Source organism: Lutra lutra, chromosome 13, assembly GCF_902655055.1.
Source record: "Lutra lutra chromosome 13, mLutLut1.2, whole genome shotgun sequence".
Classification (NCBI taxonomy): domain Eukaryota; kingdom Metazoa; phylum Chordata; class Mammalia; order Carnivora; family Mustelidae; genus Lutra; species Lutra lutra.
In genome coordinates, this window is record NC_062290.1 from 10,216,701 (window position 1) to 10,241,345 (window position 24,645).

At 41.9% G+C, this 24,645-nt stretch overlaps 1 protein-coding gene across 3 annotated transcripts in view; it reads right to left on the bottom strand.

Annotated features, from left to right (window-relative positions):
- Window positions 1–24,645, bottom strand: part of DOCK8 (dedicator of cytokinesis 8) — a 205,506-nt gene that overhangs the window by 148,825 nt on the left and 32,036 nt on the right. For 2 of the 3 annotated variants that reach the window (XM_047699090.1, XM_047699089.1), the window contains exon 2: window positions 9,202–9,304. In XM_047699090.1, the coding sequence (XP_047555046.1) occupies window positions 9,202–9,304 (103 nt within the window). Of the gene's footprint in view, window positions 1–7,914; window positions 8,019–9,201; window positions 9,305–24,645 lie in introns of those variants that run through there. The other variant, XM_047699091.1, reaches the window with a different exon arrangement.

Here is a 24,645-nt window from a genome sequence, read left to right on the forward strand (position 1 = left end):
GATGTTCTGGGGACGGAGGACAAAGCAAAGAACTGGGGGGAACACGGGCCCTCCTCCTTCTCTGAGATTCTGGAAGGTGGCTGGCTTACGTAATGTCCTGTGCTGCAGGGACAATTGGAGCGGAAGAGAAGCAAAAGGATATACGTTGGTAGAGGAGAGCAGAGACATCCCTAGCTCAGCCTGGCTCCCATGTACTGTGACAGGGGACAAGGAAGTTTTTTGGGGGACCTGCAGGCCAGCTAAGGAAAAGACCATGAAGGTCCAGGGACCAGCAGAGGAGCAGAGGGAGCCGGGGATCAGCCTCTGCGGAAGACAGGGGGGACAGAGTTGGTCAAGGCCGCTACTGACCTCTGCCAGAGGAAATGACAGGCATTCTCTCTGCAGACCTGCCTAAGACCAACCAACCCCAAAGGAGAAACTGGATTTTCCCACCCCTTACCACAACCCAGTACACAGCACTCAGAGTCAGGAACGGAAATAGGAAACGGCATTTTTTGCATACCCGATCTCCTTATTGCCAAGTTGATACCCATGAAGCCAGAAACTATCGAGCACTTACTATGTGCCAAGAAATTGGCTCAGTCGTTTTATACATTATGTCACGTCATCCTCACTAAAGCCTGTAAGTTCCACACCCTTCTTACCCCATTTTACAGATGAGGACACTGAAGGCTAGAGATTTAATCATCTGTCCATGGCTCCACAGCTGGGAAGTCGGTAGACTTCCTGGAATTCAAACCTAGGTAGGCTCATGTTCTTAACCACGATAGCTGTGTTTTCTTTTGCAGGCATTTTAGGGAATTTGTACTTCCAGAAATACTTAAAACACAGGGCTAGAGTAAGTGTGTTTGCAAGAGGGTGATCACTACATTTACCACACTGACCAAAAGTTCCACTCTGTGTTTCTCACGAGCCCAGCTGCTCAAAGTAATGACATAATTAATTAGTTACTTAAAGTAATGACAAATGTAAATTTATGCTGAGGCATATCGATCCCTCAAGCCGAGGCCCTTTAAATATATACTTAAAAATCATATTTGAAGCACACTCAGAAGCACTGTGACACTAGCATTCATCACTGGTGAGTAGAAGCTTCCACGGAGAAATGGCATTTGTGCGAAATCATCAGAAGGAAGATAATTCCGGTGCAGCCAATGTAGTCTACTTGTCATGAGCCTAAAATCCAAAGCTATGAATGGTGACACAAACGTGGCTGAGAGCAGCCTTTGTTACCTACAGGACAGGGTGACAAGGACAAATAACTCCCTCCTTCAGCTACGATTTGCTGAGTATCTGCTGCACCCACCCCCTGGGGGTTGAGGGGGTGGGGAGTGGGGCGGGGGATACAGAAGAATCAGGTAGCGCCTCTCCAGCATCTTTGCACAGATCTCTGGTCAGCCATGAGAAGGCGAAGTCAGCCACATTCTTGCAGATAAAGCTCTCTTTGAAGAAGGCAGCCATGATAAGGACATGGTAACCTTACCAAGCACGAATTGCGGGGCCATGCGCCAAGTGTAATCGATATGCGGGACTGATCATAGAGTTAAACCCTGGAGGTCAGCACAGATTTCAGGACAGAGCACACTGTAAACATCAACCGTGTTAGAGATCATTGAGGATGGTTCCAGCACAACAGACAAGCTGGCGTTTGACTAGTTCCCCCTCTCTTTCTACACCGAAATGGACAAGGGAGGAAGCTGTCCATTCCTAACGCGACGCAAACTACTCTCGCCCTTGACAAGTAGGTGGAGACCCCAAGTACTTTCCCTTGCCCCCTAATGCACATCAAAGCTAGTTCTCCTGACATGAATGGGATTCCGTTTGTTCTGAAACTGACAATTCCTACAGCACCAGAACGGTATCTGTTTAAAATGAATCCGTGTAGCTCCTAGCACAGTGTATGTGCAAAGAGCACACGGATACCAGATTAAAATAACAAATCTGTGGATGCCTGGGTGGCTCTGTCAGTTAAGCGTTTGCCTTCAGGTCAGATCATGGCCCCAGGGTCCTGGGATCCAGTCCTGCCTCGGGCTCCTTGCTCAATGCGGAGCCTGCTTCTCCTTCTGTCTGTTGTTCCCCCTGCTTGTGCTCTCTTGCTCTCTGACAAATAAATAATAAAATCTTTAAAAATAAAATAAAATAACAAATTCAATGGTCATTGCTCAGCCCTGGTTTATCTACAGTACAGGACACAGTTAATCACCCCCTCTTTCTTGCAATACTTTATTCAGATGGAAGGTGATGCAGTCTCTGAAAGTCCGTGTACCATGAAACCCCTCAGTCCTGAACAAGGTGAAATGGTCGGTCACTACCTTTGGGATATCGCTGTTTCCAGGTTCTCCTCCTACAATGCAGTGCTCCAGGATTCAGTCCTAAATGTCTCTGCTTCTCAATCTCCATTCACTCCCAGAGGAGCTCATCCATCCCATGGCTTTAAATATCACTTTTTAATGTTACAAATTTATATGTTTGCCCTGAAATCCAGGTTGACTTTTCCAGCTACACCCAGACATCACCATCTGGTGGCCTAACAGGACTGTCAAACACAACAAACTCAAAACTAATTCTTAATTTTCCTGCCCATCTTTTCTTCCCTTATCTCCCAGGTCTTGGCATCTCAGGGATTGGTGATTCCATTCTGCCGGCTGCCTGGGGCAAAAACTTCAGGGTCTATGTTGGTTTCTCTCTTTCTCTTATGCCTTACACGTTGTCCATGAGAAAATCCCATCCACTTTACCTCTGGAAATATATTCAGCATCCAACCTTCTCTCCTTCTCTACTGGCATCACTCACTACAGCCCTACTCCATAGTTACTGTGACAACTTCCTAATACCCTCCCTACCCCCAGTCTACTCTCCACATAGCAACCACAGTGATCCTTATAAGAGGAACTCTGTAAGTCATCTTTATAAAAAGTCAGATCATGCCTGGCCTCTGGCTCAATGTTTCCAGAGACTTCCCTTCTTAATCAGAGTAAGAGCCGAAGTTCTTCTGTGGTCTCTGAGGCCTAGGACCCAGCCCTGCTTTCCCTTTGATCTCATCTCTCCTGTCTGCTCTGCTCAGCTCATACTCCACTTCCTTGCTGTCACTGGAAGAGAAGACATATTCTTGTCTTGGGGACTTTGCCCTTGCTGTTCCTTCTGACTAGAAAACTTTTCCTTCAGACACTTCTCAAGTTCATGCAGAATTCTTCCCAAGTGTCTCCTTTCCAACAGACACCCAAATAACTCCTCTTCTGTATCACTCTCTATCGTCTTTCCCTCTTTCATTCTTCCAGCACTGAATACCCCTTGATAGAGTCCGCATTCATTTGTTTGTCTATGTCTCCCATTCTAGAACATAGGTTCCATGACGCTAGACTCTCTGTTGTAGCCACTAGCACATCCCCAGCTTCTAGACCAGTGCCTGGCACAGAGCGAAACCCAATACATATTTCTGGAAGGGAGGAGGGGAAGAAGGGAGGAAGGAAGGAAGGAAGCCAGGCTTAAGACAATCCTCTCAGTTCTCTACTATATGTAGGTAAACAGAGCTGAAGACAGTAAAGTTCTCCTTCATTATTTCAAGGAACTTTACGGCTTAGATCCAACAATGATTCCCTACTTCTACCTATGGCAATCTTCCACCGAGGGGAAGACGGCTGATAGGCCATCATGGGCATCAATCTATTTTTACCAAGATACTTTGATGTCCCTGCTTTTCAAAGACGGTAATGAAATTCCCGCTCTGCACGCAGGCTGTCACTCTGTCATTTTATGTTCCATTGTGAATCTGCGTGAAAACTGTATTGAAATCTTCATTTCCATCATGTCCCTCAAGGGAAATCAATGAAACCTGAGGACAGCCCGACTCCTTGACAGATCATCCACAAAAGGACAACAGTATCAGAAAAATTTAAAAGAACCGTATTTATCAAGTGATCTAACATTCAGGTCATCCTTGCTAGTAAAAGCAAAAGGTTGTTTTATTGCACAGAAGCTTAAACACACTAGAGAAATGAACGCCTTCAAAGGTATGAGACTTTTTTTTTTTTTTTACATAAATGTTATACACAAACAAGTCAGGTAACCATAGTGTTTAGGATGTGGCTTTTTATATCCTTTTCTTCAGCAAGACCCATTACATTCCAGATGATTCATTCCATTTCACTTCAAATCTTTTCTATTCTCATTTCTAAAAATAGTATTTTTCCCTCTATGAAAATGTAGGTTAAGGTTATTAACCATGTACAGCGTCTCAAATCCTCCTTTCTACCTTTGGACAGCGATCCCAACCTTTTCTTGTAGTTCACTCTCCTTTTGACTTTGAATGATCAGAATATGGCTTTAGTCCTTTACTATTTCATTTTAAAGAAGGCGTCAGCTATAGAGTCATTTGCTGGTGTGGATGGTTAGCATGAGAGGGGGTCTGGCCAACCTGTCCAAATGGCTGTGGCAATGGAAGATTCCCAAGCCAGAGGGCAATGCTACACACAGATGAGTCTGTGCACAAGGCCATGTTCCCCAGCACTGGTCACAAATGACTCAGACAGGGGTGTCAAAGAGACCCATGGCAGGTCTATCACCATATCACGAGGCCTAAAAAGCCAGCTTGAAATGGTCAATCTTCCTCATATTCCAGAATCCAAGACTCAAAAATATTTTATCTACTATAAAAATATCCCGTACATCACAGCTGACATTTATAATTAGAGTTAAAAAAAAAAAATCCAACAAAACCACACACACACACACACACCCTTTTTCTCATGGGATTGATCCATTTACAACAGGAGCATCTCTATTTATATAAGGATATATCCACAGGGCTAGCAAGTGGTCTTTACCTACCACATTTTCTGAAATCCAGAGTAACCAGGACCACAAAAGAAACGATCTTTATGTTTTCTCCTATTTGGAACACTTCCACCAATGTCGGTTCTTTAAAGAATCCTCCGTCCAGATCACATGCCAAAATCCCAGGGAACTTTACCCTTTCCATACTTACGCTCCAGCCCTTAGAAATTATGATTTCATTGTTCTCTGGTGGGCCTGGCCGCAGGTGTTTCTAAAGGTCCCAGAAGATTCTAACGGGCAGCTCTGGCTGAGAACCTTCCTTTAAGTCTTCCCCGCCTCGGCCAGCAAGCTTTTACCTCCTTTGGGACACCCAGCACGCTAAAAGACAGTATAGGTCCTCGGGATCAACTTTCCTCACAAGGCTTTTCAGAGCTGAAACCACCTCTGGCCACCAGTTAATCTCTCACACTGTCTTCAATACAATATTTACACAACGTCTGACACCGTTCTATCAGCCCTAAGGGAGCAGGACTGGGGTGGGCAGGGAGCACTCATCCAACATCATAAATAAAAAAAGCTGAAGCCTTCACAGAGGTTAACTTGTTCCCGGTTAGATACCTCATCAGTGGCAGTAATGCTTCTCATCCAGATCCATCTCGTGAGTTTTTGTAGAAAAAAAACCTCATGGTTATTTTTAATGATTTATGTCTAAAAGAAAAGTAAATTTTTTTTAAATTTTATTTTTTATAAACATATATTTTTATCCCCAGGGGTACAGGTCTGCGAATCGCCAGGTCTACACACTTCACAGCACTCACCATAGCACATACCCTCCCCAGTGTCCATAATCCCACCCCCCTTTCCCAACCCCCTCCCCCCATCAACCCTCAGTTTGTTTTGTTAGATTAAGAGTCACTTATAGTTTGTCTCCCTCCCAATTCCATCTTGTTTCATTTACTAAGAAAAGTAAATTTTATGATACGACTTCATGATGCAATGAAACTTTTTGCAACACAAAAATTCTAGTCACATACACAAATTCATAGAAGGCAGGAATATTCACGCAAAACGGGGTCCACCTGGGCTTGTGGCCAAGTTCGGACCGCTTGCAAAACAACAAATTAATCATTGATTTTTTTTTTTTTTTAAAGATCTTATTTGTTTGAGAAAGAGAGAGAGTGCCTATGGGTGAGTCCGGGGAGGGGCAGAGGCAGGTAATCTTCAAGCAGACTCTCCACTGAGCTCAGAGTCCAAGTGGGGCTCAATCTCATGACCCTGAGACCATAACCTGAGCAGAAACCAAGAGTCAGATGCTTCAGTGACTGAGCCACCCAGGCGCCACCCGCTCTCCCCCTGATCGGGTTTTAAATAACTTGGCACCATTAAATACTTCTAAAAATTAAACAGCCATTGGTTGTTGAAATGGATAGTTATATAAAGGTAAGTGGGGCACCTAGGTGGCTCAGTGGGTAAAGCCTCTGCCTTCGGCTTAGGTCATGATCTCAGGGTCCTGGGATCGAAGCCTGCATCGGGCTCTCTGCTTGGCGGGAGCCTATTTCCCCCCTCTCTGCCTGCCTCTCTGCCTACTTGTGATCTCTCTTTGTCAAACAGATAAATAAAATCTTTAAAAATAAATAAATAAATAAATAAATAAATAAAGGTCAAAATGCACTTGGTCTTATTTTCCAATTGTCGTACAATGAACAGCCAATAGCTTTGCATTTAAGAAAATTGTTTTTTAAAGCTAGTTCAGTCTCAGAGTCTTTAGATGATAAGCTCCTTCTCTGCCTTGCCAGGAATGAAGCTTGCTGAAATGTCCCATTAGCTTTCTACGAACTGGATTTTTTTTTTTTTAAGGTAAAGGGAAATCACCATTAGGTTGATGAATTCTGTTGGAGGAGCCTTCATTCGGGAAGATGACTCAGGGAAAAGAAAGGCCACTTCATGGTGATATGACAGAGTGACAGCAGGTAAATGTTAAGGTGATTTCCTCAACAGGTTGTGCATTTTTTTTTTAAAAAGGGGAATTAAAATAAGTCCCCTTAGCTCCCTCATGCCTCTCCTCTTCCTCGTGCGATTAACAAGAAGGGTCCGGGGCAGCACCCAGTGCTGAAATTGGAGTTGTGATCTGGGCAGAGATATCTAGGAGCTAACCTGGAATGCTAAGAGCCATATATTTTATGAGACTGACACGCTGCCTACTGCGCTAAGGAGGCACCTGAAAGAGCCATATATTTTAAATATATGGCTATTTTAAAGGCTATTTATTTGCAAATAGAACCAGGAATAAATTAGGACAGGCAGGAACAGCATGAGTCTTGTGTAGTTAAACGTTGCTGCTACTTTTTGCGACTTCTTTGATAGCCTCTGTTAGAAAATGGGTAGTTAAGCCGCATGGTAATTGACGACCTAGCTAACAAAGAAATTCACCAAAACTCACTTTCGTCAAAACCTACAGGTAAAGAGGCAAAATTACCAAAAGAACACCTGTAGACATTCAGCAAGTTTTTTTTTTCTTTGTCTTTAAATAAAAATCTTAAGACAGCAGCATTAACGTCAAAGCTGGTGTGCAGAGAAGGGGTTAACGCTTGTGAGCTCAACTTCCTTAAAGCCTCTTTATGATGATGTCCACACTGTTTCTCAAGACAGCCACTGCAGAGAGCCACAGTCTTAATTAACCAACAAGCGAGGTACCAAACCCTCCCTCCTTACCTTGTTTGAACTATAAACATGTATCTGGTCACTTTTTAACTGAATTCTGCACAGTTTGGAATACAATGTGAGGCAGAAATTTAAAAAAAAAATGGGGGAGGGTTTTCAATGAAATATAGATTAGCATCAAATTAAATAAAAAACCCCCATAGCTAATATTTTAGTCTAAAGGTTATCTAATCCATCTGAAAGCACAGACATCATGCCTTGAATGTGCTTTTATTATAATCTGCAATTTTGAAACAGGAAAAGTACAAACAAAAAGGACAGTTAGCAAGCCACCGAAGTCATAAATAGATTTTTTTGGAGAAATGTCATTACCTCTTGCAGTAAAAGGTGCTATCCACTTTTTGCTACTCTCATTTCATCCATGATACAACACACAAATTATCCTACTGAAATCACCACACATCACTGCAGCAAACATACCTTTAAAAGACACAGAGTTACACGCCGTGTCTTGTAATTGTTACAGGAGGCAAGATGGCAGCTACCGGAAACAAGTGGAAGGTTACAAAACTTCGAAGAGCAGAAGTGGTTTTGAAGTAATAAGTGAGAAATGAAAAAAAAAAAACCTAACCTCCTCAAGATAACCACTAGAAGCCAGAAGGTGCCGCCGTGCTGCGTGTGAGGAAGTGAGCACAGCGAGGGCTGTAGCCTCACACAAAGGAAGTGAATACTCAACTTCTGGTTTTACAAATCATCTCATTTAAGTGAGGTTCAGCCCACCTGACATATGTCTGGCATTCAGCCCTCAAATAATGTAACACATAATACACACTCGACAGTAGGTGTTAATGTAAAAATATAAGCAACCTTCAAATTAAAAGGGGGAGTGTGTTTCAAAAATGAAAGTCTGGACACGCCTGGGTGGCTCAGTTGGTTAAGCATCTGCCTGCAGCTCAGGTCATGATCCCCGGGTCCTGGGATTGAGTCCCACATCCGGTTCCTTGCTCAGCAGGGAGTCTGCTTCTCCCTCTGCCTGCTGCTCCTCATGCTTCTTCTATCTCTCTCTCTCTCTCTCTGACAAATAAATAAATAAAAATCTTAAAAAAAAATTAAGGTCTGTTTTGTGATTCCAATTATATGAAGTTCCAGATAAGGCAAAATCGTGACAGGGGTGGATCAGTGATTGCCTTGGGCTGGGGGCTGGAAGAAGAGACCCACTGGAAAGGGGCATGAGGGGTATCTTGGGGTAAAGAGACTGTTCTATATCTTGATTGAGTAAGGGTTAAATGACTAGAAACTGGCCCAATTCATTAAACCGTACACCTAAAATGAGTGAATTTATTGTTGTGTAAATTATACGTCCAAGAAAACCATTTTTAAAAATTAAGGTTCCTAACTTGGCTTTCCAGATTTCGGGATTTATTTTCCTAATACAAGCCTGTTTACAAATGATAGTTGGGTTCCAGGCCACTCCGCCCTTCCCCAAAATATGAATCATAATTTGGGGGAAATCAAGCAGCCTGTTTGCCCACTAAAACCCGAGACTTCAGAAGCACGGCCCCTGGAGGTCCACACCGCACTCTCCACTCCCGCAGATGGAAGGAGAGAGGGAAACCGTGTGATGTCAAGAAGCAGGCATGGAGGTAGGAACTGGTAGTTGGAGGTGTAAGGCAGCAGCAGAAGAGCAAAGGAGAAGCAGGAAGCAAAAGACACGCTGCGCCTTTCTGCACGTGACCATTCTCTAAGCAAACCCATATTCATACTTACTAGTTGAAGAGAGGGGAAGCCAGAGGTACTGATGCTCTGTCGATGGTAGTGGCCAAGGTTCGGAGGGAGAGTGAACTGCTTCCTTATTTCCGCGGAAGAATACCTTGGGTAAAATACAAACATCCAAATGAAGAAGCTATTTTCACAGATATCACAATTACAGATACGATCTTTGGTATCGTGTTATAAAACCCAGGCGTTGGCCGGGCAATTGGCGGAACTAACATGTCCTCAGCGGCCTATGAGTGGACAGCGTAGCTCTTGTCTGACCATATACAGCCTCGAAAAGTTCACAAAGGCCAGGACACCCACAGCCGATCATGGCTGCTGCCCAATACTGAAAGGATGGGAGCATGAAGGAGGGGAAGAGTTTGAGCCCAGAGGAAAGATCCAGAGTGCTTGGATCTTTCTTCCCGAGCCATTCAGGCCCTTGTCTCTGCATGAGGACATCTGGTGTCAGACTAGAGTCCTTTAAACCCCATGCTGCCATTCTGATCCGGCCATTCTCATTTTAAGCAGTTGAACCCTTCTGGTCGGCTGCCTGCTATGACAGAACATTCTAGAGACCTATGATATGAACAATCCCACCTTCCTCCAGGTACCCTGAGTGCTACGTAGGAGTCCAAGGACTGCACTCTTTCCAAACTGCTCCTAGCAGAGTGATCCTTTGAGTCATTCATAGCCCAACACTGTTGTCCCCAGCCAACATCCTTGGTAGCTGGAAACCAGGTACATGAAAGTTGTTCCCCATTGTCTGCTCACACCTACTGGCCCGAGCTGTGGACCAGGGAAACCCCAGCTTGCAAACAGCTTGTCTTTGAGGCACTCATGTGTTAGTCGTTTGTTCGGAGCTCAGAATACATTTTCTCACATCACCTTTCTCATCCGATCTCATTTGTTGGTGGGTGGATTCCTGGGCTAGTTCTCTGAAGTGTATTTAAACCCCAGTGAGACAACTACATAACAGAAGGAGAGACGAACAGACGTTTCCTGAGGATCGGGTGAGATCGTGTGTTTAAAACATGCTGTTTAGGAGCCAAGGGCTATATAAATTTTTTAAATGATGACTTTAAAATATAATATTTGAATATTATAAATAAAGCTTATTATGTTTTCTCCATTACACTGTGTGCTAAGGCATAATTGGTAATTACCCTGCACGATAAGGTTTCTGACTTGGTCTGCTTGGCCCTCCAACGTGGCAACGTGTTACTTCCAGAAAGGCAGAAACCCTGTTCTGGTTCCATGTGGGGCATTCATTCCCCCAATCCGAGAGCACCTCAATGTCCTTCCAGGATCCACACTCTCATCTTATACTTTGTCTAGGCATAACTACAAAACAGAGGGGTGGGCACGTAACCCAACAGAGGACAATGATCTCTCCTTCCCAGGATTCCAGATGATGAGTGGGGACGAGGATAGAAGAAAATGGCCGGAGCAGCTTCATGGCAGAGGGGACCCCACAGAATGAAGCAATGAAGTGAGACCCCCTCCCACAGGAAGTGAAAGCAGTTCATTCTCATTGTATTCCTGAATTTCCTGAGATCTTGTCCTTATTTAATTTTTTTAAGTGTAAGAACACACGAGGATAAGAAGTATTCTATGATCTGCTGGGGAAACGCAAACCAAAACCACAGGGGCTGCCATTTCACAATCACTAGGATGGCTATTTCAGAAAAAAAAAGACAGGCGATGGCAGGTGTTGGTGAGAGTACAGAGAAATCAGAGCATCGCGAGTTATTGGTGGGAATATAAAATCATGCGAGTGCTTTAGAAAGTCGTCTGGTAGGTCCTCAAAAAGTTAAACATAGTGTTCCCATATAGATCCCAGCAACTGCACTCCTAGGAGTACACCCAAGAGAAATGAGAGCATAATTTCCTACAAAAATTTAGCCATGAATGCTCACAGCAGCATTATTCATAATAGAAAAGTGGAAACAACCCAAACGTCTATCACCTGTTGCTTGGATAAACAACATGCTGTCTATCATGCAAAGGAATATTATTCAGCAACAAAAAGGAAAGAAGCATTACCATATAGGACAACATGGATGTACCTTGAAAACATCACGTCAAGTGAAAGAAGCTAAACCCAAAGACCACGCATTTTATGATTCCTTATATGAAATTTCCAGAACAAGAAAGTCTACAGAGATAGAAAGAGATGAGTGGTTGCATAGGGCTGGGGCTTTGGAGACAAATGGGGAGTGACTGCTAATGGGAACGAGGTTTGGAGTGATGAAAATGTTTTAAAATTGATTGTGGTGGGCTGCCTGGGTAGCTCAGTCAGTTAAGGGTCTGCCTTCAGCCCGGGTCATGATCTCAGGGTCCTTAGATGGAGCACTGCACCAAGCTCCCTGCTCAGCAGTGAGTCTGCTTGTCCCTCTCCTTCTCCCCCCGCACCAACTTTGTGCTCTCTCTCACTCACTCTCAAATAAATAAATAGACTTTTAATTTTTTTTAAAAATAAATAAATGAAATTGATTGTGGTGACAGAAACATAATTTTGTGAATATGTTAAGAATTAGCAAATTGTGCATGAAAAATGGGTAAACTAAGTGGTGTGTGAATTATTTCCCAATAAAGCTGATAAAAATACAGATATAGATATGGATGTGTATAAGTGTCCTAAAGACACAAGAGGGAAGGCAAAAATTACCAAATTGAATGAAAGAGCCAAGAATGGAGGAAAACCTTCAGAATTTGATTCCAAGTACTCAATAGGCTGATTTTCATTACAAGCTGAACCATCACCAATTTTTAAAAACCAACAGATTAGACCCCTGGCCATATCAAAAGGCCCATCTTGCATGAACAACCCTGTATCTTGCATTTGGCACTACAAAGGAACCCAAACCACCATGGTGTTCAATTATGTGCTTACTTGGGGAGATGACCGTACACACAGAAGGACGAGACAACCAAGCAAAGGCCCTTTGCTGTGACCTGGGGGCCTTCGACAGATAGAACTTACTGCTCCTGAGACTGCCCCCAGGGCCTCCCCATAGGACCTCTCAAATAACATGATTTTGTCTCCTGGTCCTTCAGAAGCTCTTCCCGCCGTAGACCAGACTACCAGACCAGGGTCTACTTGAAAAGGGAATTTCTTTCTTTTTTTTTTTTTTTTTTTTAAGATTTTTTTATTTATTTGACAGAGAGCACCAGTAGGCAGAGAGGCAGGCAGAGAGAAAGAGAGGGAAGCAGGCTCCCCGCTGAGCAGAGAGCCCGATGCGGGACTCAATCCCAGGACCCCAGGATCACGACCTGAGCTGAAGGCAGTGGCTTAACCCACTGAGCCACCCAGGCGCCCCTGAAATGGGAACTTCTAAAAAGGATCAGGAAAGGTGTGGTGTAACAGAGAGTCAAAGAAAGGAAGCAGGGACACATTCTTGCTTCCATTTTGAAGCAAAATCTATCACCCTATGCCAAAACCCCAGGATTTAATTCAGCACGAAATCAGAATGTTCCCACTCTTCAATTCTCCTTAAAGAGGACCCGCGGGCGTTTCCATTGCGCTTCTCCACATCGGGTTCCCAACTCGGAGCCGTACAACCGATCCTCTTCCCTGACACTCGAGCCTGACCCCATTTCTCATCCCTACAGGATCAATTCTACAGAAGGCAATTAAACCCGTCCCTTCAAAACTGTCAAACATGGAGAGGAATTGTTGGTCCTTAAAATGAAAATAGTGAATTGCCCCACACGGAAAAGAACGTCCATCGTTTAAAGAACATCAAAACTAATGTTTTGTTTAAACTAATTGTTTAAACTAATGTTTAAAACTACTAAATCTCTAAACTAAATCTCTCTGGAGAGGTCCTGTGCACATACTAAACCAACAAAAATAAGCCAGAATGACAAAAATCACGTGCTGGTCAAACCGTGGGAAAATCGGCATGCCCCACACCTCGGTGGAAGCCCCCAGGGTTGTATATAGGTTCAGTGCCTCTGGAAAGTAACACTGTGATACACAACGAGAACCCTAAAACTGTCGTTACCTTTCAATGTAATCACTTCACTTTGGAGGGTATACACCGTGGGATTCAAACAAACATATAATTTGAGCAGAAATGAATATCAGAATTCCACATGGCGGTAAATAACTGAAAGTAACCGAAACACCTAACACAAGGGAGAGCACGAAGTAAATAACAGCAAATAGGTGAAATGTCGATTTTTACCACCTCAAATAAAAATGCGAATTAGGGGGCACCTGGGTGGCTCAGTGGGTTAAAGCCTCTGCCTTCGGCCCAGGTCATGATCCCAGGGTCCTGGGATCGAGCCCCGCATGGGGCTCTCTGTTCAGCAGGGAACCTGCTTCCTCCTCTCTCTGCCTGCCTCTCTGCCTACTTGTGATCTCTGTCTGTCCAATAAATAAATAAAATCTTTTAAAAAACTGCGAATTAGGTTCACCCACGGAAAGGCGCATACCAAGTAAGTTACAAGTGAAAACCAGAATGAGGAACCGAATAGAAATGACTAATGGTGTATGTGTAAATACAACAAAAGGATTAAAAATCCGTTCGGTAATTATCTAAAGGTAGCTTAATAACCACCTCATTTAGCTCTCTGTGATGTAGAGCTGCTTAAGTTCGGCATTTTGAAAAAAGGTGTGTACATACAAAGTGGCAGGCAGGCACAGGTGCAGTCTTGGGAATTTTTAAAATTTTGTAAATTTCAAAATTTTTTTAAAATTTTGTTAATTTCCAAGATATGGAACTTCATTCTCAGAAGAGCACCTAGCCTCCCAGCATCAGAATCAACCCTCCTCATCTCTACATTGACCCTAGTGAAGGGGAAAGCCTGCCCACACAGCTAAGAGAATTCAGCCCAGGCAAGAAGTCATCCAGACTTGTGTCCACGCAGGTAGTCCTGGTATGTGGGTTTTATTTCTTCTGTACTTGAGTTTCAGCCCAAATTCAACAAGTCTCAGATAATTTTCCTGATGCCAGATTTATATGTATCATGATGATATTTCCTTGATGAGCTAAAACACTCTTCTTCTAATAATTCAAAATGCTTTAAAATATTATTTTCTTGATTTATACAAATTAAACTGGAAGGGAGATTTGGAACTTGTTTTAAATGTTGGTACCCGGGGCACCTGGGTGGCTCAGTGGGTTAAAGCCTCTGCTTTCGGCTCAGGTCATGATCCCAGGGTCCTGGGATCGAGCCCCACATCGGGCTCTCTGCTCAGCAGGGAGCCTGCTTCCTCCTCTCTCTCTGCCTGTCTCTCTGCCTACTTGTGATCTCTCTCTGTCAAATAAATAAATAAATAATCTTATAAAAAAAAATGTTGGTACCCATACTCAGGAGTCAAAATGGTAGAGGGGGATGTGTAGCAAAGCTCTGTGTTTATTCAGATGGATGGATAATTGTGATACACACAGTTGGGACTAAGGGCCAGTGGAACTAATGATGGAGCAGAGCTTGCCAAGTGCATTCTATGGACCATAGGCTTCAAATTATCAGCTGCTTAATAAAATGCAGATTCCTAGACCCTATCCCCGTCCAGAAACAGCATCTCTTATGGCATGGCCTGGAAAACTGCATGGTTAGCCAGCAACTTCAGGTGATTTTATGTCAGTAAAGATTCCCTAATAGTGCGAGACTATGAGAGTATTAGTTCATTCATTCATTCATAAAACATTGAGAGCACAAAAGTACCAGGCTCTTTGCCAAGTGCTAGGGATTAAAGTCCAAGATGATCCTGTAGCTGCTCCTGGAGGCTCAGCCCAGTGGGTGGGAGGGAGGAGGACAGACGGATAACTGAATAAATAATTATAATACAACATGATGAGTATCACGATAAAAAAATATGACCGTGCCCTGTGAGCAAAGAGCAGGGAGTTATTAATTCAGCCTAGGAACGCTTAGGAAGCTTCTGGAAAAAGAGGACTGTCGAGCCCAGGTGCCCAGTGGCTTAGTAGGTTGATTTCGGTTCAGATCATGATTTCAGGGTTGTGAGATTGAGTCCATGGGAGTTCAAGAGCCCCAAGACTCACTTTCTCCCTCTCCTTCTGACCCCCTAACAAAAAGAGGACTTTCGAGGCATACTTGGGGGGGGAAAAAAGTATGACCAGACCTGGTGGAAAAAAGCAGTTTGTTTGTTTGTTTGCTTTTACCATTTCATGACATCTAAGTATTAGGTTTCCATACTCCTACTTCAAGTATTTTAACTATCAGTCTGTCCTATTTGTTTACAATAAATGTAGCCATTTGCCAGCTGTTGGAGTTCAAGTGGATTCCTCAACCAGGCTGAGTCTTAGTTTCATTACATGTGGAATGAAGGGGCTGGGCTATCGGATCTCCTGGGCACCTTTCCAGCTGGAACTGGCAAAGAGGATCCAGAATCTCCAAGTGGAACACTTAGCACCATGATCTGCACCAGCAGCTGTGCTAGGAAACTACATCGTCCCGGATGGCTTCTCGCTGGCTTTCATCCCTAAAAGAAAATTCTTTCACTACATGCTGGATGGCCAGCAGCCACAATGGTTGGAAGAATTTTAAAACTGATTCAAGAAAAAAACCAAGTAAGTATTCAAAGGCGCTTAGGGTTTTCCCAAATGCGATATGTTTTAAACAATAGTGAAAGGGATGAAATGGAGAAAAGCAAAATTGTAATTTGCTCTTAGTAACTAACAACTGACTTTGTAACTAACAAAACACTCAACAAATACAAGGGTAAAGTAGGGAGCTAGTAATAAATGCTAATTATAGACACTTGTGGGTGGCACACACATGTATGTGACCACAGGCACATGGTATCATTAAACCCTGCAAAATAACCATTGTTCAGGACCAGCAACGGTTTGCACCAAGTAAGCAAAGAAAGAATGTTATTTCCCAAACTTCCTGAATTATAAGGTTAGGGCAGTATAGCGTAACAACCACAATAAAGATGTTTAAATGTATGTAGAAAAAGTAGCTCTGAATGATGTAAATAAGCCAGCTTGGATCACAGAGCACGGCATGGGTCAAGTCTGAAAACACAGAGCGGGGCTTACAAGTGAGCAGTTCCTGGAGCTGACCACATCGAAATGATGGAAGGTGGGGTGCCTGGGTAGATCAGTTAGTTGGTTTGGTGTCTGACTCTCGATTTCAGCTCAGGTCATAATCTGAGGATCGTGGGATCCAGCCCTGAATTGGGATCCACACTCCACTTGGCTTGGGGTCTGCTTGTCCTTCTCCTTCTGCTCCTTGCCACATCCCCAAGATAAATAAATAAAATCTTTTTTTTTTTTAAATGATCTAAGGGGCTGCTTGGGTGGCTCAGTCATTGGGTATCTGCCTTCAGCTCAGGTCATGATCCCAGGGTGCTTCCTGCTCAGCGGGAAGCCTGCTTCTCCCTCCCCCATTCCCCCTGCTTGTATTCCCTCTCTCGCTGTCTCTCTCTGTCAAACAAATAAATAAAATCTTTTTAAAAAATGATCTAAGGCTTTTTCTGAAAGGCATCCTCAGATACTCTTAGTAAAGCCCACCTTTATATCTAAAAAAAAAATTTTTTTTTAAGTAATCTCTATACCCAACATGGGACTGGAACTCACGACCCCAAGATCAAGAGTTGCATGCTCTGCCAACTCAGGTGGCCCTAAAGTGCACCTTTAAATTGAAAAGGCTACAAAATGAATAGCTGATGCAAATTATATATATTCTATGTCTATTATATATATTGTCATATACATACATAACTCCATCCTTACATATACACACACGTTTTGAGCACTGGAGTCTGGAACAAATTCCTCAGAAGTTCGTTAGCCTGGGGCTTCGTAATAGATATTTCAGGTTTCAGATTGGCTCATACTTTCCGTCTCTTCTCATAAACAGACATGCCCTCAGTGTACAACTTCTATAAAGATGATTCAACAGGTGGAAACATGACTACAAAGAGAAGTTTGCACTTATTAACAAGCTGTGGGACTTATATGTTTCTTCCTCACGGGGAGTCCCAAATTCCTTTCACTTGGAAAATTCCTCTGAATAGGAAGAATGTTTATTCCATGACTGAAGTGTTTGAGTGTTCCCGCAGGGAGCCTAGAGAAGGGTGAGCCAACGTCTTCAGGGTCTCCCTAAGGCATTACTGTCTCCCAGCCTGTATATATTATCAGAAAAACATGACATAAGTTACTCTCCTGACATAGTCATGTCCTACTGGTGAGGCAGAATAACCACCTAAAAGTACACCTATAGGGGCGCCTGGGTGGCTCAGTGGGTTAAGCCTCTGCCTTCGGCTCAGGTCATGATCTCAGGGTCCTGGGATCGAGCCCCACATCAGGCTCTCTGCTCAGTGGGGAGCCTGCTTCACCCTCTCTCTCTGTCTGCCTCTCTGCCTACCTGTGACCTCCGTCTGTCAAATAAATAAATAAAATCTAAAAAAAAATAAAATAAAAATAAAAGTACACCTATAGCGCGCCTGGGTGGCTTAGTTGGTTAAGCTACTGCCTTCAGCTCAGGTCATGATCCTGGAGTCCCGGATGAGTCCAGCATCAGGCTCCCTGCTCAGCAGGGAGTCTGCTTCTCCCTCTGCCTGCCCCTCCACCCCCTCATGTGCTTTCTCTCTCTCTCATTCTCTCTCTCAAATAAATAAAATCTTTTAAAAATAAATAAATACATAAAAGTACACCTATAAGTACTAATTTTTTTAAAGATTTATTTATTTGAGAGAGAGAGAAGGAGTAGGGGGAGGGGCAGAGGAGAAGCCAATCTCCTCCCACCACCCCACTGAGCAGGGTCTCGATCCCAGGACCCTGAGATCATGACCTGAGCCGAAGGCAGACGCTTAACTGACTGAGCCACCCAGGTGCCCCATATTTGTACTTGTTTAAAGCGGGGGAAAAAAAAAAGATGCCTCCAAAAAAGTGTCCTGACACATAAAGAAACAGATCTAACATATGTAAATTAAAGTCCCAAAAGAGGAGGAGAGACGAAACAGGAGCAGAAGTGAGATTTAAAGAAATATTGTTGACAGAGGCACCAAAGACCCAGATTCATACCGCACCACAAACTCCCGTCAGAATCAATACAGGGAAAATCAAACCTAGTCACCTCACAGTAAAACTGACAAAAATCAAGGCGAAATTTTAAATGTTCTTGAAAAAATCTGGGGAAAAGACACATCGCCTTCAAAGCGTAGGACTAATAGTCCTAATAGTAGGACTGATCACTGGCTTCTCAAGGGAAAAAGTGAAACCCCAAAACGAATGCAATGCCATCTGTAGAATTTTCTACCTGGTGAAAATATCCTTCATTAAGAAGGATAAATAACGACTTCACCAGATGAACAAAAACTGAGAGAATTTATTACCAGGATAGCTGGACTAAAAGAAAGAGTAAAGAGCTCTTTAGACAGAAGGAAAGCAGAAAAGTGTTTCAGATGGAGGCACAAAAGTGTTGACAGCAATCAAGTGCATCAAAAAGATAAATGTGTGAGTAAATCCAAGCAGCAATGACAGTACAAAGTAATGACCATAATGTAGATTCAAAATATACACTATTTGTATGGCTGGCTCAGTTGCAACTCTTGATCTCAGGGTTGTAAGTTCAAACCCCGTGTTGGGTGCAGAGATCATTTTATTTTTTTAAGATTTTATTTATGTATTTGACAGAGAGAGAGGGATAGAGAGAGAGAGAGAGCAAGCATGTGCACAAGCAGGAGGAACAGGAGAGGGAGAAGGAGACTCCCCACTGAGCAGGGAGCCCTATGGGGGGTTCCGTCCCAGGACCCTGGGATCATAACCAGAGCCGAAGGCAGAGGCTTAACTGACTGAGCCAACCAGACGTCCCTAGAGATCACTTTAAAAAATTAAAAATCTTGGGGTGCCTGGGTGGCTCAGTGGGTTAAAGCCTCTGCCTTCGGCTCAGGTCATGATCCCGGGGTCCTGGGATTGAGCCCCGCATTGGGCTCTCTGCTCAGCGAGGAGCCTGCTTCCCTTCCTCTCTCTGCCTGCTTCTCTGTCTACTTGTAATCTCTGTCTGTCAAATAAATAAATAAAATATTTTAAAAAAATTAAAAATCTTAAGAAATTTAAAAACTAAGACCCAAGATATACATAGTACCAAAATCCATGTCAGTGATAACACAAAAGGTGGGAAGGGTACATGGAGTTCATATCTTCTAAAGTTCCTATATTATTTGCGAATTTATAGAATTATAGAATTCTAATAAGTATGTATTCTAATCTCTCTGGGAACAAAAGACAAGTTGAAAAATAGGGGAAAACACAGTAGAAATATACATTTAAGCTCAAATAAAAACATGAACATAAGACCTGAAACCATAAAACTTTCAGAAGAAAATATAGGCAGTAAGCTCCTTGAAATAGGTCTTGGCAATGATTTTTTAAATCTAACACCAAAAGCAAAGGAACAAAAGCAAAACCAAATAAAGAGGACTACATTAAAGTAAGAACTTTCTGCACAGCAAAGGAAACCATCAAGAAAATGAAAAGGCAATCCACTGAGTGGAAGAAAATATTTGCAAATCATGTATCTGGTAAGAGGCCAATATCAAAAATATATTAAAAAATTCATACAACTCAGTAGCAAAAAGCCAATCTGATTTAAAAATGGGCAGAAGACCTGAAATGACATTTCTCCAAAGAAGATATACAGAAGATAGACATTTTTCCAAAGAAGATGTCCTTTCCAAAGGAGGCACATGAAAAAAATGTTCAGAATCATTAATCATCAGGGAAACACAAATCAGAAGCACAAGAAGCTACCACCTCACACCTGTCTGAATGGCTAGCATCAAAAGGCAAGAAATAATAAGGGTTGGTGAGGATGTGGGAAGAGGGAACCCCCAGGAACTATTAGGTTGGAATGTAGATTAGTGTAGCCACTTGGAAAACAGTATGGAGCTTCCTCAAAAAAAGTAAAAATAGAATTACTATATGATCCAGCAATTCCGCTTCTGGGTATTCATCCAAAGAATACAAAAACACTAACATGAAAAGATACAGACACCCTCGTGTTCTCTGCAGGATTCTTTATAAAAGCCAAGACATGGAGATAACCTAAGTGTCCATCAATGGATGAATGGATAAATAAATTGTATATACATACACAATGGAGTATTATTCAGCCATAAAAAAGAATAAAATCTTGGGGCCCTGGGTAGCTCAGTCAGATGGGCATCTGACTCTTGATTTTGGCCCAGGTTGTGGTCTCAGGGTCGTGGACTGAGCCCCGCATGGGGCTCTGTGCTCAGCACAGAGTCTGCTTGGGATTTTCTCTCTTTCTCTCCCTCTGCCTGCCCCCGCCAAATAAATTTAAAAAATATTTAAAAAAAAGAAAAAGAAAGAGTGACATCTTCCCTCTTACAAAGACATGTACAGACCTCGAGGACATTATGATAAGTGAAATAAATCTGACAGGGAAAGAAATACTACATGATATCTCTTACATATGAAATCTACAACAAAACCAGAAACAAGCTCATAGATACAGACAACAGATTAGTGTTGCCAAAAGGCACGGGAGAGATGAATGAAGGGGTTCAAAAGGTGAAAAAAAAGGGCTAGGCAATCTGCCAAAATATAAACCTTTCTGTTGAAAAGGGGCATCTGCTTTAGAATTTTATCTAGGATTCATCTTGCTCATTTCTGAAAACCAAGAAAGAAACTGAAAACTATAATGATGTATAACTCACTGAGACTTTTACATATAATGATCTCATTCCTCAGAATGACCCAGGGAAATCGGTAGAATGGTTTAGCATCATGTTTGAGATATAAGTTATCTCAGTCTTTGGAAGGAAAGAGTGCAGAGAAAAAAACAAACTCAAACATGTCAGTGATTATATTAACTGTAGTTATAGTAAATTCACCAATTACAAGACAAAGATCATCAGATTACATAAAAAACTTTATGCTACTTACAAGAGACATATATACTTTTCTTTTTTTAACAGATTTATGGAAGCATAACCAACATGCAATATACTGCATATATTTAGAGTGGATAATTTATAAGTTTGACACAAACTACGCCCATGAAACCGTCACTGCAATCACAAAACTTTCTCCTGCCACTTCTTGATCTCCCTCCTTCCCCCAACCCATTGCTCCCCTGGTAACCACTCATTTGTCTTCTATCATTATGGATAAGTTTGTATTCTTTAGAATTTTACATAAATAGAATCCTACAATAGATCTCCTTTTTTCTGGCTTCTTTCGCAAGCCTAACTATTTTGAGATCTGTCTATGTTGTAGCATCTCTCCATAGTTCATTTCCTTTCATTATAGACTATTTCCACTGCGTGCATATATGACCATTTGTTTATCCGTTCACCTGTTAATGGACATTTGAGTTTTCTCCAGTTTTTAGCTATTACAAATAAAGCTGTTATTAACATTCATGGGCAAGTCTTTTTAGGGACATCTTTTATTTGTCTTGGGTAAATGCCTAGATAAACTCCTTACAAAGTGGTGGAAAAAAGGCAGGCAAAAAATAGCCAAAAGAAATCTGGTGTAGCTACAATAATATGGCAAAAATGACTTTTTTTTTAAGATTTTATTTATTATTTATTTGACAGAGAGAGATCACAAGTAGGCAGAGAGGCAGGCAGAGAGAGAGAGAGAGAGGGAAGCAGGCTCCCCGCCGAGCAGAGAGCCCGATGCGGGACTCGATCCCAGGACCCTGAGATCACGACCTGAGCCGAAGGCAGCGGCTCAACCCACTGAGCCACCCAGGCGCCCGGCAAAAAGGACTTTAAAGCAACAAGTGTGACAAAAGGTAAAGAGGACATTTTGAATGATCAAAAGTCAGTTCAGCAGAAAGATGTAGCAATCTTAAATGTGTATGTGCCAAGTAATAAAGGCTCAAAACATATAAAGCAAGAACTACAGAAGAGGAGAAACATCAAATATATAATTTTAGTGAAAGAATTTTGCATACTTCTTTTGGTAAGTGATAGAACATGTAAAGCAAAAAATCAGAGATATGTAAGATTTGAAGATGATAAACAAACTTGATCTATTTCACTTATACAGAAAATCTACACTTAATGACAGAGTACACATTCTTCCTCTGCCATTTTCAGAAGTAACCATATACTGGACCAAAAATCAAGTCTCAACAAATTTCAAAGTTCAGAAATCACATAGAACAGGTAGTCACACACCACAGTAGAATTAAACTCAGAGTAAAAAAAAAACATACTAGCTTTCTAAATATTTGCTAATTTTTGCAGATGGAATAATATTAAACCTCTCCTTTGTGTTTATACACATAGGCTGATTAAATGAATTTTTAAAAACTAGTTATAAACCAAAAAGGAAAAAAAGAAAAATTATATGTAATATCTAGATATAGTTGTAAACTATTCTATTTTTATTTTGAGTACGTAATATTTTTTGTACTTTTAAATATAAAAAAGAACATTATAAAATGTCTCCCTCTCACTTTTGTCTTCCAGTTATGCAAGTTCCTTCCCCATAGACAATCTACATAATAGTGTCTTGTGGATATTACTGTATGTATGCAGTCTAGATGCAAATACATATATATATATTCTTTCCCCAATACCGTACACAAATGGGAACATAATAGTTGTTCCTTTTTTTAATGAAGGAGTATTACATTGTATGAATTTACCACAATCCATTTATCCATTCACTGATGAGCATTTTGCTCTTTTCACCTAATAGAAAAGCTCCTTTTTTATAATGGCTGTATACATATTCTACTATATAGATGCACCTTTTCTTAACTAATCTCCTTTACATATTTTTGTTTTTTCCAATTTTTTTATCGAGGTATAACTGACATAAAATTATATTAGTTTCAGGTATAAAACATAATGATATTTGTAAATATTGCAAAGTGATCACCAGAATAAGCCTACTTAACACCTGTCACCATACAGTTACAAATTATTTTGTGATAAGAACTTTTAAGATCTATTCTCTCAGCAACTTTCAAATATGTATCATAGTATTTTTTTAAGATTGTATTTATTTATTTGTCAGAGAGAGAGAGATCACACACAAGTAGGCAGAGTGGCAGGCAGAGGCAGAGAGAGAAGCAGGCTCCCCGCTGAGCAAGGAGCCTGACATGGGTCTCGATCTCAGGACCCTGAGATCATGACCTGAGCCAAAGGCAGTGGCTTAACTGACTGAGCCACCCAGGCATCCCTGTAACATAGTATCATTAACTATACTCACCACGTTATACATTACATCCCTGGGACTTATCTATTTTATAACTGGAAGTCGGCACGTGTTGACCCCCTTCACCCATCTTGCCCATCCCCACCTAGGACTTCTGGCAACCACCAGTCTGTTCTCCCCATATACAAGCTCAGTTTTTTGGTTCTGTTTTAGATTCTACATATAAGTGAGATTATACAGTATTTGTCCTTCTCAGACTTATTTCACTTAGTATAATGCCCTCAAGGTCTATCCTTGTTATCACAAATGGCAAAACTTTTTAAGTTTTTTGAGGAATTTCCATACTCTTTTCCAGAGTGGCTGCACCAGTTCACATTCCCATGTTGTCTCCAACTTTTTGCCAGCACAAATAACGTTCAGTAAATTGCACATTTGCTAATTCACACATTTATAAATATAGCTGTGGAATAAGGTTTTAGAAGTGGAATTCCTGGGCCAAAGGATTTGCGTACTTGTTCTTCATAGTATTTTATCAATTAACACTTTGGCAGTATAAGAGAATGAACAACATGTTTGCATCAAATTTAAGGAGTTCATGAACCAGCTGGCTATTCTGCTTATTGTACCTATAACTGTCCTGTAGTGTCAAGATCTGTTTATCTGATAAACAAAACTTATCTTCAATGACGAGCTCTTTTTTTCCCTTTACGGGCAGGAAGTCGCTATCTAAAAATTAACCCCTTCCTTTACAGGGCAACTATAAAACTCAGACAGTGTGGTTACCTTCTGTCAGCCTGAAGATTTGGTTTAGACATTCTGGGTTTGTGGTCCCAAGAGGACTCCCAGCGGGAGTCAAGTTGGCAAAAGGATAAGCAGGTCTGGGGCAGAAATGATAGGTCCAGGTTGCAGATGTAGATTTGGCTAAGCCTGAGTTTACAGCTGTTTGTCCAATAGAGGTAAGAGATCTTCCTCTCTCCACCCATGGTTTCTCACCTGTCTCCCTAGCAACCCACCATCAACAAGGCTGTAAGTGATGCCTGCAATGGTGCAGAGTCTGTGGTCTTGGAGGAAAGTCACGCAGCCTTGCTAGAGAGCAAATGAACCAAACTCTCCAAGCCCAATGGTCATTGGTATGTTTTGGCTTGGACTGCTCCTTGACGAGTCTAATTTCTGAGGAAAACTGAAGGAATAAGAGCTCTCAGTAAGCTGGTCAAAGAAGAACCTCTTCCAAGCAGAGTCTGAACCACAGAAGAATTTGTGGAATGAAATCTTACCAGACTCATGAAATAAAAATAGGCATGTTTCTAGATGTCGATAATGTTCCCAATTA